This window comes from Danio rerio, chromosome 3 (genome assembly GCF_052040795.2).
Source record: "Danio rerio strain M-AB ecotype USA chromosome 3, GRCz13ab, whole genome shotgun sequence".
NCBI classification, from domain to species: domain Eukaryota; kingdom Metazoa; phylum Chordata; class Actinopteri; order Cypriniformes; family Danionidae; genus Danio; species Danio rerio.
The window spans coordinates 52,456,340-52,471,208 of NC_141023.1; the positions used below are offsets into that span (position 1 = coordinate 52,456,340).

The 14,869-nt window shown below is 35.9% G+C and overlaps 1 protein-coding gene across 3 annotated transcripts in view; it reads left to right on the forward strand.

Annotated features, from left to right (window-relative positions):
• Positions 1–1,193: 1,193 nt before the first annotated feature.
• The window catches only part of gsg1l2a (gsg1-like 2a), a 172,953-nt gene continuing 159,277 nt past the window's right edge, over positions 1,194–14,869 (forward strand). The window contains exons 1-3 of one of the 3 annotated variants that reach the window (XM_087245164.1): positions 1,194–1,706; positions 9,146–9,197; positions 9,337–9,489. In XM_087245164.1, the coding sequence (XP_087101290.1) occupies positions 9,185–9,197; positions 9,337–9,489 (166 nt within the window). In that variant the 5' untranslated portion in view covers positions 1,194–1,706; positions 9,146–9,184. The remainder of the gene's footprint in view (positions 1,707–9,145; positions 9,198–9,336; positions 9,490–14,869) is intronic. The other 2 variants (XM_087245162.1, XM_087245163.1) reach the window with 2 other exon arrangements.

Sequence of the window (14,869 nt, forward strand, 5' to 3'; positions counted from 1 at the left end):
TTTTCTTTTGTATAATGTTATTATTATTAGCAGTATTATTTATTATATACATATTTATATTTGTATTATTAAAAACAAGCTTAGATTTGCCCACCTGTCAGGTTTTAGACCATATGGGGCACAGCATGTGTTTTAGGATATAACTAAGGTTTTTGAGCAATTTTTTTTTTTTATTGTTCATTTATTCGTTTGCTGGAAATTATAACTGAATTTAGAAATAGTTTTGAAACGAATATTTGCGCTTAACAAACAAAATTATTCATTTATAGACTAATTGATGTCTGTGCCTAAAGGTTGTCCTACCCAAGAGCGAATGTGAAAGTAGTTCCATTATCTCTCATTCTCACACAGTAGATGCTCTGTTTAACAGTTTTCTGTTGAAAAACTGTTAACTGTTTGCTAGTGAAATGCTCATTTTTTCCACTTAGACTTACTTTGCGTAAGAAAATAAACTCAACCCTTTTAGACCATGCGCCATGGTGCAAAGCAGGTTTTCCCGTCCTTAAATTAGCAAAAACGCGTTTTGACACGCCCAGAAAGCGTTTGCTCCCTGCGTTTTGCGCTCTGCGCATGGACCGTCAAAATAGAGCCCTATATGTGTGCGTGTGTGTGTGTGTGTGTGTGTAATAATCACATAAATAATCATACACATCATAAGTCTTTTGGCCCTAATGCAGGACCTTTTTATGCTTTACAACTGAAATATATTTCTCCACATTTGTACGAAATATCCCACATCAATCATTCCAGCTTTCAAATCTGATAGGATTTGCTTTGTGTGCCCAAACACACTCATAACATTAAAAAAATTCTGCTTCAACAGATATGAGCTTCTTCTCAGAATCATACTCATTGCAGATTTATCTTTATCTTTTGTACTGCAAATCAGAGTCACTGTTGTTGGCTCTTCGCTGGAAGGCAGTCTGTATGTAGAAGTTCCTTCTGACAAGCTGGCAGAGAGCCTTACATCCAGCTGAAAAATAATCTGATTAATAATCTGTTTTATTGCTATGCTCAAAAAATAAGCTACAGATTTTGATTAAAAAAAAACAAAACCAAGGACATATAATTTGCCCTTTAAAATGATAACAGTATAAGGATGGGGGAGGGATTTGTAGATGGCGAGGTTGTGGGTAAGAGGGGGAAGGGGGTGGGGCTGTAGGGTAAGTTAGAGCGAAACATAAGAGACTGATAGCATTAGAGACGGAGTTGAATTAGAGCAGCTGGCATTCGTGAAAGCTCAGTGGCCGTCCAGCTGCTCAATCAAGAAAAAGAAAGCACTGATGAGACACACACATCTACAAGATCCAATCAACCTCAAGATACTCACTGCAATAAGTTTGAATGTCTGAATCAAGGAGCCCAAAGCCAGGATTACTCATCTCCTTGTGCCTCCTGGATCACAATGGGTATACAGCGAGCTCAGAGGGCATCGCTGGCTCTTACACTCAACTATGTGGCATTCGTAATGGCAGTCTCAGCCGTTACCACCAGCTACTGGTGTGAAGGGACCAGAAAAGTGGTGAAGCCTTTCTGTATGGGACCAGTGAAAGGCAAGCAGACGTACTGCATTCGTTTTAACAGCACCAACGTCAATGACACAAAGCTGGTGCAGTACATCTACGAGACCGGAGAAGAAAAGTTTCTCATGAGGAAGTTTCATGCAGGCATTTGGTTCTCCTGTGAGCAAACCATGGACTTAATAGGTAAGATGGCGTTGTATTTTTCTTTTTTCTCATGGTTGGAATGGACTGTTTGCACAAGCCTGCCAAAAAAAAAAAAAAAAAAAAAAAAAAAAAAATATATATATATATATATATATATATATATATATATATATATATATATATATATATATATATATATATATATATATATATATATATAGTCAAATAGGTTTCTCCTGTTTAGACAGTGTCATGTTTATAAAACAGTGTCCCAACTAAATTCCCAAGCAATATTGAAATGTAGAACTGTTTGCACATTTCCCCTCTTTGTCAATGGACTTTTATGAGAAAAAAAAACTGAGTAAAGGCTGAATTTTACTTCTGCGTCAAGTGATCACTGTTACCCACTTCGCATGCCTTCTGTGTTCTATTTGTGTTGTTCAGACAATAACACTTCTAAGATGCTAACTGGCAGTGGGTTTTTATGTTTCTCTGTCAAGTTTCTTCAGAGGTGTTTTAAGTGCTTCCTTACTGTACAAGTAGCTCAGACTTGCTCGTTCAGAGGTGAGAACTGCCGGACGTGCAACAGGTTTAATATTGGGTAAACATAAAATTACATTTTCCTTATGGAGCTCCTCCACAGGTTGTGTCCCTTGTTAAACATTGGCTCCAACAGGCTTACTCCTCTCTCAAAGCTCTCAGCCCACCCACACCTGTCAATGCCACCAAGCCGACCAATCACAGAGCTTGTGCAATGCGTCATCCAACATATAGTAACATTTTTTGATGTGTAGTAACATTTTTGCATGTCAACATTGGCATCAGACATGGAAAAGGATATGCAACTGTAAGAATGCTGCACCGGACTTTCAGCATGCACTCAACGCTGAAGTGTAAATCAGCCTTTAATGTCGAAGTTCATAACTCAAAATGTCAGTGTTCATTAACTCACATTTAAGTGGTTTTAGGAATTTCTCTCAAAGGAACTAATAATATCTATCTATCTATCTATCTATCTATCTATCTATCTATCTATCTATCTATCTATCTCTCTCTCTCTGTCTCTATCTATATATATATATATATATATATATATTATTTTTTTTTTTTTCAAATAGTCTACAGAGCAAACCATCATTATACAATAAATTGCCTAATTACCCTAACTTCCCTAGTTAACCTAATTAACCTAGTTAAGCCTTTAAATGTCATTTTAAGCAGTATAGAAATGTCTTAAAAATATCTATTAAAATATTATGTTCTGTCATCATGGCAAAGAGAAAATAAATCAAGTTATTAGAAATTAGTTATTTAAACTAGTTATTAGTTATTTAGTTATTAGTTATTTAAAAATGTGTTAAAAAATCGTCTCTCGGTTAAACAGAAATTGGGGAAAAAATAAACGGGGTTAATAATTCAGGGGGGAGGGTGGTAATTCTGACTACAACTGTATATATATATATATATATATATATATATATATATATATATATAATTATTATTATTATTAGTGGTGGGCCGTTATCGGCGTTACAGTTTTTTTTTTTTTTTTTCTTTGATGCAGCCGTCAACTGAAACTCCACATTTTCAAACAGTTAGCATACAGGCCTAAACAGTGGAACAAACCATGTCAAAACATTTAAAACATGTAACGAAAGCTAGTTTTACCTTTAAACAACACAACTTGCAACAAGTAATGTGAGCTCTTTCAGTTAATCATTACACAATGGACAACAAAATACAAAATACAGAACTCATTGTGAATCAGTGCATCATTGCTTGCCATTGTAACCTATTGCAATGCCATTTGTTGTCTTTCTATTTGGGCTTTCAAATTTGCCTTTCTGCAAAGAATTGGATCCAGAATGCGAAATGATTTGATTACAATTACATTGAATTCATGACATTTTTCAAACTGTGGCTGAAAACTGAAATTTTGTAAAAAAAAAAAATATTATAATATTAGTAGCGCAGTAGGGAGTGCTGTCGTGTCACAGCAAGAAGGTCGCTGGGTTGCTGGATCGAACCTTAGCTCAGTTGGTGTTTCTGTGTGAAGTTTGCATGTTCTCCCTGCCTGCGCGTGGGTTTCCTCCGGGTGCTCCGGTTTCCCCCACAGTCCAAAGACATGCAGTACAGGTGATTTGGGTAGGCTAAATTGTCCGTAGTGTATATGTGAATGTTTCCCAGAGATGGGTTGCGGCTGGAAGGGCATCCGCTGCGTAAAAACTTGCTGGATGAGTTGGCGGTTCATTCCACTGTGGCGACCCCAGATAAATAAAGGGACTAAGTCGACAAGAAAAGAAATGAATGAATGACATGTAAACCAGTATACAGTCAAATATATTGTACGGCATAGCCACAATTGACCTCCACCATCCATGCTGCATGACACAGAACAACAAAGACCTTCCACCTTTATTAATGTTTGCAGACTGATTGTTAATTGAAGATTTGTGTGAAGGAGTGTTAAACCGGTGCTTCAGTGATTTCATACTGATCTTGTAAGTTTCGAATGGTTAGGAATAGATGGTTTCTGTTTGGTAACCATAGCTAAAACAATATAGTTTGGACTGCTTGAATGACATCCGTGTTAACTGTTTTGAAAAATGGTGAAGAAAATGTGATAATGAAAATAAATTGAAATCTAGTTTCTTTAAACAGGTCAAAGCAAACAAGAAAAACTGTAACGCGCTGCGATAACGCAAGACTCTTATCGTGTGATGAAAAAATATATTGTTGATAATCTATTCTCAAAGTTGGGTTGGGAGCTGAGTCTATTCTACACAAGCTATGATGACTTTCATCTTGATATTTTAGCACGGATGTATACCTGACTGGTGAGCTGTCTGACAAAAAAGTGCCCTTCTGAATCAAATCAGCAGGATGCCTGACTTTAACTGCAGTTCAACAGTTTCACTTTGACTCATGAACATTTAAATCATGCCTACGTGTCAAACTGGGGTATTTGATGCATATAAGGACGGGTGAGAGTGTTATAAAATTTAATAAATCACGCCAAATGGAAAGAAAAAAAACTTCGCATTTCGCGATGTGTGTGTGTGTGTGTGTGTGTGTGTGTGTGTGGTCATTTACTGACAGCCGCATGTGTGGATCTTGTTGGAAAATATGGTGAAAAGTCCTACATGGCTGTAATAGTTTGAGATTCTGAGATCAATCTAGATTTAAAAAAAATAAATAAATAAAAATATATGCCCACACATATACATATATATATATATATATATATATATATATATATATATATATATATATATATATATATATATATGCGCACACACAAACACAGACACACACATACATATATATATATATATATATATATATATATATATATATAAATATATACACACATATATATATACACACACACATATATATATATATATATATATATATATATATATATATATATATATATATATATATATATATATATATATAATTTTCTTGTCTGCTTAGTCCCTTTATTAATCTGGGGTCGCCACAGCGGGGAATGAACCGCCAACTTATCCACTGAGTTCCATATAAAAACTAAATTATTTTTTTCTTTTTATTTGTTTAACTACTACAATATTATATAAATTTTTTATAGGAAACTTTTTGGTTTTGAGTATTAAGAAGAATTTGTTTTATTTGCTGCTAAGCAGAACCCCCGGAAGTATAGCTCTATCATTGTTTAAAGGGCCATGAAACCCCCTCGTTTCAGCAGGGTGTTTTCACACCTCTACTTTGGAAAAAGTCAGAAAAGCGGGCGTGTCCAGCTCTGTTTAGGGGGGAGTGTCGGAGGAACTAAAGTGGGATGGTGTGGGAGTGTCTATTTGGGCATGCGCGAGTTTCAGTCAAAATACACACACGAGAAAGTGATGGTGTATTTTTTACAGTCATTGTGTTTAACCTACATGGACATCTGTAGTTGAATTATTTGCCAGATTATTAAATGTTGGACTTTAACTGCAGTTTGGCTCTTTCATTCAGGGAATTCATTCATGGCCCTCGCGACAAACGCGATATTTGATTCGAGGATCTGCTCTAAGCGTGTATTTTTTAATGGAATGTTTGATACCGCACGGCGAATGCGAGAAAAAAAGCTCCGCAATTCCCGGAAACTTAGATGCACACGGCAGGTAGCGTCAGAAAGCCGCGTGTGTTATTCCGGTCACAAAATGCGGTGCTAACAAGTTTGCACTCAGTGCAATAGTTAACTTAATTCGATACGAACAAACTGAATAAACAAAGAGCACTGGTCGCTCACTTACCAAATCTGTAGAGACAGGACAATCACCAGCAACTAGAGCCACGTCTTTATGAAGAGAAGACTACAAGCAAATCCGGATTTCAGCGTTTGCAGATGAGAACAGCTCTCAGGTAAACAATAATCCTCCTTAGACACGTAAGTTATTGTTGTCGAGCGTCGCGTACACTGTTAATCCACACGTGAGTCTGAGCTCTCACAGAGAGAAAAGGAAAACGAAACTTAATCGCAGCAAACTATAAAAGCAACACTCCACGCTTGTTTTGCCAACACAACGTGGCGTCTCCGGTGTAAACAGTGACACTAATGAATATTAATGAAGTTGCAAAATAGAGCGCGCAGATTGGTTTGAACCAAGCCTTACTCATGCATTAATGCATCACACTGTAAGACGTAATAAGACTCACTCTGGCACAGACGCCCAGTCTGCACGCTGGAATACACGCTATTATGTCATGGCCGTGACGCAGCTTCAAAAATTTGTTTCAAACAGGAAGTACGAATTTGCTTGAAATAACGCAAAAACAACCAATTTACACTTTTTACTAAAATATAGGTGTCCTAATAGTGTTTTTAGCAGTGAGGGACACATATACGACTGTCAACAGCTCAAAAAATGTGTTTTGGTGTTTCGTGACCCTTTAAAGTAAAAGAAAAAAAAAACAAGATCATATTTTCAATGATGTTAGTTTTAATACATTAAAAAAAAAAAATTAGAGATTATTGGCAATTAATTATTGCATGTAGTTACAAAATAAATGCATACATAAAAAAGTTGAGTTCTTTAGCCCCAAGCTTTGCAATCCCAGTACAGGGAAGATATTAGTTTTCATTGACTGTTGAATTAGCAGATGTAAGACTTTGGCATGCTAAAAGTAACTGGTATTTAGATCATTGGTATTTACCTCAGTAGACCTTAACATAAAATTGCCACAAATGAAGACTGACTAAATCTGAGAAAATGTGCCAGTGTATATGTGCATATGTGGTGGTAAAGCAATGAACAGAATCAAGCTAAGAGTAAGACGCATTTTTAGGTCACTGTTCAATAGGAGAACTGCTGAGTCTTTGCAAAACACAAAATCTGTACTCCAGTGCAAATTTGTTTTTTCCTAAATGTTTTTTCCTCAACTCAGAATGTGGAACTTATGTTTTATTGATCATGCAAGTTATTATTTTATAAAAACATTTTTTTTAATGAATAAACACCCTAGTAGCAAAGAATTCTGGCCCAGATTTGGCAAAAAGCTGGCACAGCAGGCATTCATCCGGCACTGGCATACAGCATGTGGGCCAAACATGGCCCGGGTTTGGCAGAGGTGGCACCGTTTTTAAGGCGGCACACAAGATTTGGGCCAGATGAAAAATGTAGTATTTGGCCCAGATTTAAAAATTTGATAAGTGGGCCATGTGAGTCTGGCCAGTTTTTACCCACATTTAAAATACACTAAAATCATTTTTGAGTAAAGAAAAAAAATTCTACCAATCAGGTCACTTTGAGAAAAGCGTGCCTATAGTGTGCCTAAAGCACATCACTCCATGGGTTATCAATTTCATTGCAATCGTGAAACACCAACCTATCTGGCCCAGTTCAGGCCCAGTTATGAGTTATTAACTTGGCTGAGACTTGGCTCAGACATGGTCTGTGTTTGGCCCTTGTCTGGAAGCCAGATTTGGTCCAGTCATGTACCGTGATTCACTGCGGCATGTGGGCCAAGCAAAACCTGATTGTGTGGGCCAGAGCTGGGCCAGAGAAATTTTGCTGTGTGGGCAGGGATAAGGATTACTCCTGGGTTTGTGCCAACCCCTCAGCTTCAATTCAATTCATCTTTATCTGTAGCTCTTTTACAATGTAGATTGTGTCAAAGCAGCTTAACATGAAAGTTCTAGTAAATTGAAACAGTGGCAGTTTAGTTTTCAGAATTCAGTTTAGTTCAGTTAAGTGTAATTTAAATGTCACTGCTATAATCCCAAACACTGAAGAGCAAATCCATCAATGCACAGCTCCACAAATGCCAAAAGCATACAAGTCAGTGGCGACAGCGGCGAGAAACAAACTTCACCAATTGACCAAAGTGACAGAAAAAAATCCTCAAGAGAAACCAGGCTCAGCTGAGCATGACCATTTCTCCTCTGGCCAAACTTATTGTTCAGAGATGCAGCCTAGGCACAGCGCGCTAAGCAGCATGACAAAAGAAGCTAAAGTTACTTGGTGCTTTACAGAAATATAAATATATAATAGAAATATATATATATATATATATATATATATATATATATATATATATATATATATATATATATATATATATATATATATATATATAAATGCTTTACAGAAATATATAACAATCATTTAATTTACAGAGTTGGACATTTAAACACTTACCGTTAAATCCGTTCGGATGAGACCACAAGTCCACGAAAGTTCACAATATATATGATTTATATGATTAGCAACACGATTGATTAGCATTTCGCTATAACTCAGGCACACACATTTACACTATACACCAATTACATGTTGATGACTAACGTTATAAGCTTTTGAACATGAGCGATAAAAAGATTCCCGATCTTCCCGATTCTTATTTTAGTTTATTTAATCTACAGCTGTGACTGAAGGTAGATGTAGTTTTGTGTTTCTCTTCTCTGTTTCTGCTTATTAACAGCAGGTGTTCATCATCAGTCCTCAATCATCACTTCATTAACCCCATCATTGTCTCATTAACTTGAACTCTGCTGCTGAGTAAATTTTACTCAATTTAGAGAGGGACCAAATATTCTCTGAACTTAGTAAATTTTACTCTGAGGATTTTACTGTGATATGTGTCCCACACTGCTAAACACACACACACACACACACACACACACACACACACACACACACACACACATATATATATATAATACTAAGCCAACAGTTCATTGAACTTGTCTCAAGTTGTAATTCCCAAACCAGAAGATTCTAAGATAATCTTACAAATAATCATGAGCAACGATCATATGTGAATGTATACCAGATACAAAACTCCCCAAATCCAGAAGTGATACCTGGAAACACACTCAAGCCAATATTGCAATGACCAAATAAAATCACCTCCTGAAAATAAATTATATTTATTGGCACATGTGTTTCAAATGTGAACTCATTTAATCCCCTTCTTGAGTAGCTAATGTTTATCAGAACTTTCTCTCTTTATAGGATTTAATTGTAGGAGCTTTTTTGAGATTGCACCAGATCATGAAAGAGGTGGGTAAGTAACAAGTGTTACAGTTTTCTCATATGAACAATGAATAATGGTAAAAATAAAATTAATTTCTGAATAGGATAATGTTTTGATTGATGAATTAAGATATATTCCCAATCTCACAAAGTATTTCTTTTTCTTTTAGGAGTTCTCTGGTTGTGTATTGTGGCTGAGTGTCTGTATATTGCTCTGCTGTTCACCGGTGGAACTCTGATGCTGATAGAGATGTGTCCATGCTTTAGCATGATGAACAGACTCAAGCTCAGTGCCTTTGCAGCTCTGTGCACTGCTCTCTCAGGTAACTCGCTCCTGTATGCTTAAAAAATGTAAAAAAAAAAAAATTATAATAATTCGCTCATCCTTTACATTTTTTCGACTTGTTCCAAACCTGCTTAATTTCTTTTTTTTTTTTTTTTGTTGAACACAATTTAAGACATTTTTAACAATGTTGTAATTCAGGAGCAATTTACTTTAATCTTTTCTACTATGGGTGTCAATGGCCTCCAGTTTTCAGAATTCATCAAAACTCCTTCTTTTGGTCCTCAACACAAGAAAGGATTGGTCAACACATTTAAATTTTTGTGTAAATTATGCCTTTAAGCGCTTGTCTTTTTATGTCATTTTTAAATTACCTTTAATTTAAGCTTCCACACTGATGGTTTAGTTATAATTTGGTTTATTTTTTTACATAGCAAATTGCTTTCAAAGCTGCAAAAATCAGCTTTCAATATTAGACATTTTGTCACATTAAAATTATAAGGTTCTATCTGACATTTTAGTCAAAAATGAGTTTACATATATTCTTATTAAATGACAACTTATTTACATTTTGGGACGTTTTATTAAAAAAAAAAATGTTACATATATTCTGTTACATATATTCTGTTCAGAACGCAGATAGAACCTCAAGGTGACCATTTGTGAACCAATCATTAACCGAATAAATCGATTGTTCAGTTTGATTTAATGACGCATAAAAAATGCTTTAATCCATTAAATCTCATAAGCAAATTATGTTTCAATTAAATAACTCATTATTCTCAATTTTGTCACTAATCTCTCATCTGAGTCACTAAAAGCCAAACAAGGCCTAAAACATAGAGACTACATGGGTAAATAAATGTTACTACCTAGTCGGTGAAGTTGAATCTGTTTATTTATTTCGGGTTTTGAAATGTGATAATTATTCAGATTATTCTTGTTGTGAAGCAGTGTTTTAAGCATTTTGAATATTATGTTAGCATAGTAAGTAAAAAGGTAGGTGTAAAAGAGGAAAATTATGTCAAATGTACTAGATCAGATCTGACACAATACTGTTTTGGCCAAATCAACACATGGGAGTCTGAGTATAGCCCTGATCTGATCCAGTGCTGATAAGTAAAATAGTTATGAACGATCAGGGCTGGGTACATTGCAACGTACATTGCAACTCCATATGCACTTCACAAAAAGACATAAAATTCTATGTGCTATTTACGAGACAAAGATATTAAAATATAACCTTATATGGATACATTAAATACTACATTTCAAAATGCTAATTTATTTTAACCTGCATTGCATAGGAAAAATATTAAACTAAATCAAAGACAAAAATATATATATGCCTGTCCTGAATTATTTTTTTCTTAAATTACAAATTTAGATGACAAAAAGAAAACACTGATTGAATCCTTTTTAAAAACCAGCAATTTTATTGAGGTTCTGTAGTCTGTCAGGTCTGTTCTTACAGAAGCTTCTTAAGCTTGTTTTTACAGAAAATGACAAGGCACATATGTTGACTTTTTTTTAAAGTAACCTATATAGGTGTAACAGAAGGAGAACTGGGACCAGAACTGAGCTTTTTATGCAAAAATTTGAGCATGCATAATTATGTGCTCTTTCTTTATAAGAGAAGAACGCAGTGAAATGCCATTTGATTTTTAGAGAAAGCTAGATAACGTCATTTTTCAGACAGAAATATGTAGTGTAGCACTATTGTGATGTGTGAAATTAATTTGAAACTGAAGCTATGCAAAAGTTTGGGCATCCTCTCTTTTGAGTGGATTTCAACACCTGGATGACTCTATTTTGATGGTCCATGCGCAGAGCGCAAAATGCAGGGCGCAAACGCTTTCAGGGCATGTCAAGAACGCATTTTTGCTAACTTAAGGACGGGAAAATCTGCTTTGCACCATGGCGCATGGTCTTAAAGGGTTGAGTTTATTTTCTTAATGAGTTATAGGTGTGTTTTGAGAATAAACCAATTAGAGTCTCATCCCCCATTACCTTTAAGAGCCAGCTGCGTCGCGCCATAAGCGCATTGCTATTAACATGACGTAAAGTAAGTTCACTTTCGCTTTTGCTCTCGTGGATAGGGAAACCTTACCGCACAGACATCAATTAGCCTATAAATAATTAATTTAGTTTGTTAAGCGCAAAGATTTTTCAAAACTATTTCTAAATTCAGTTCTAATTTCCAGCAAATTAATAAATGATTAATAATAATAAAGTGTGGTCAAAATACTACATACAAAATACAAAATAGTTATTTCCAAATACACCTGCTATGCCCCATATGGTCTAAAACCTGACAAGTGGATAAATCTAGGCTTGTTTATAATAAAACAAATATAAATATGGATATAATAAAAAATACTGCTAATAATACTAACATTATACAAAAGCAAATTGAATGAACTGAAAAAGCCTCCCGAGATGAAGAAAGTATGAAGGCAGTGGTTTTTAAATTCATGTAGGCTAGAAAATAATATGTTTTGTAATATTTTAATCATTTATATATATGGAAGTTGATTGTTATAAATTGATATATATAAATGATTTTAATCATTTATATTTATATATATATATATATATATATATATATATATATATATATATATATATATATATATATATATATCCTTATATTATATATCTTTTTCATATGTAAAGATATTTGCGTATTGCTCTACATCTTGTGTGTAGTGTGTAAGCCAGGCGCATTTTGCGCCAGACAATAGACCGACTTTGTTCTGGTCTAATGAACAGACTATTTACAGTTTCTCAAAATAGAAATGCGCCAAAACACGCCTGCTTTTTTAGACCAGAACGCCTATGGGCGCACATTTGAGCGCAAATGCATTTGCTATTTAAACAGTGTGGCGCAACACCTCAAAATGACCCTTGCTCCAATCTTAAAGTAGTAAAAGACTATTGTGCCGCGCCTTGCGTCACATTGCGCCGGGTGTATGATAGGGCCCGTAGTCACCAATGCTGACTGATTATAACACATAAAGTGACTCAGTGAACCTTAACAATCCTAACTCACCCAGCCAGCAATGATATGTGGGGCCCAGATGGGTTAATTACGGGTTCCATGGGAACTGTGTGGACATAGACTTTGGCTAGGTGAAATCAGCAGGTCCCATGTAGGTTTTGTAGTATGAGTTCCACATAGGAAGCCCATATGAGCTTATTACATGGGCCCCATAAGTGAAAGGCATGGGCCAAGTGGGCATGGGTTTGATCTGGGAACACAAATATGGGTCCTGCATGGTATATTTTTGGGCCAAGTGGGCATGGGCTTGAACTAGGAACACATATATGGGTCTTAAATGGCATATTTATGGGTCAAGTGTCATTGGGTTTGAACTGGGAATGCACATTGGGTTTGAACTGGAAATGCACATATGGGTCCTACATGGCATATTTATGGGCAAAGTGGCATTGGGTTTGAACTAGGAATGCACTGGGGGAAGGGCTGCTCTTGGGCCCGTAAGGCCCTGGGCTCCACGCCCTGGCTGTCCTAGGCGGCTGGTTGCATGGCGGGGTCGGGGGTTGCCATTCTCGGCCCGATGGGGCCTGCCCTCTGCAGCGGTGGGTGGCTCTGGCAGGTGGCTTTGTCTTCCACCTTTTGAATGGAAGCATGTCCATCTCTGTGGTGTGGTGGTAGGGGACATGTGCCCTGGTTGCTGCTGCTGGCCAGGGTACTGGGTTTCCTGGCCTTCCTGGGATACGTGTAGAGGTACAGAGTTATGACAGTCCTGTGTTTCATTTAATTTTTTTTATAGCTGTTATGCATTGATTAGTCATCATTTAGTATTAATGTTTCTATAAGTTCAGGTTAGTAATGATGTGTTGATGGCCATCATTTCAACCTGTATATCCTGGCGAGTGACGCTAAGGGGCAATTATTGAGCAATACGTGAGCCACAGGAGGTTTTTTGTATAGCACAATTCATGTTACAAAATAATTCAAAGTGCTTTACGTAAAACATTAAAAGCATTAAATTGCAGAAAAATCCTTAAAAAGTAAAAGAATAAAAAGCATAATTTCTGTGAGTGTAAATCGTGTACATTGATGGCTACTGTTATTCAGCTTTGTGTGTGTGTGTGTGTGTGTGTTATTGTCATGATCATCAGCAATCTAGTAGCTGTAGATCACAAAGGACTACAAATCTGCTGGTTAATGGACTACAAGAACCAGTCATGCTCCACACACACAACCGGTTCCAGATCCTGACTGATTCTGTTTGCTCCTGTATTGACCACTGCTTGTCTGACCATCTGCACCTCTGTTGTCAGTGTCACATTCCTGGTTACAGATATACATTTGTAGACGTATGTACAGTAGGTGAGAGTTCAAAGTGACTATTACCGCCGCGTCATATACCGCCGCCATTTGAAATAGGAGCCGCTTTGTTTTTAGTGTATGACCGCAGTTTGTGAATGAGCCGCCAGGGGGCGCAAAGGGACGGGATGCGAATGGACAGAAATAGCGCACACAGCAGCCTTAAATATGCTACCGTGCTTGTAAATGTGATTAAACAAGAAGTCAAAGCATTATAATTCCTTTATTAATCATTTAAAATTTGTTAACATGCTATTCTAAATTTTTTAAGTGCAAAGAGGATTCTTTTTGAAAAATAGAATTGAAGAAGTTAAAGACAACTGAAATGAAAGCACAAACATTCAGTACAAATATTCTAAGTATGCCTAAATTAAAAAAATAAAGCAGTCTTTTTGCCTAAATGTAAAGAGATGTTCAGTGTTTGCTATTCTGGTAGGACTAACACAAGACCTTTTCATTTATGTTTTAATTTACGTTTTTATTTACATTTTCGTTGTTGATTATATTTTACTATTTCATTTTATGTCACAAGTATTGTACATAATAATAAACTAATAATGAAAAATAATAAAAATAGGCCTTATGTATTTAAGGACATGTGGTGAAACACTAAGAAACGGTCAGGCGCATGGTCTAAAGAGCTTAAGTTGAATGCTGCTTCATAAAATAATTTTGCCGCAGGACATATCTCGCAGGTTTATTTTTAATAGTTTTCAGTTAATTTTTTTGTTTCAAAACATCAATGTTCTCTTTAAAGTTCTCTTTAAAGTATAACTGTTGTTTTGTTTTTTTACTCAATGGCCCAGTATGTTTTGTATTTTAATTTCAATTTCAGTCACCTTGCATATGCATTTTAAATATAATGCGCGCATAACCGCGGAAAGAAGAAAAAACTGTCAAAGGTTAGAGCGAATTCATCAAAATTAGCTATATTAAAATACAGCATGTAAGTTAATACAGGCAGAGTGTGAACAAACTCAAGGTAAGGCTTAGATATGCGCTTGCCTTTTAATGCATTTAAAAAGATTTGCAGCCTTTTTATAGGCTACAGGATACTATGGTGTAT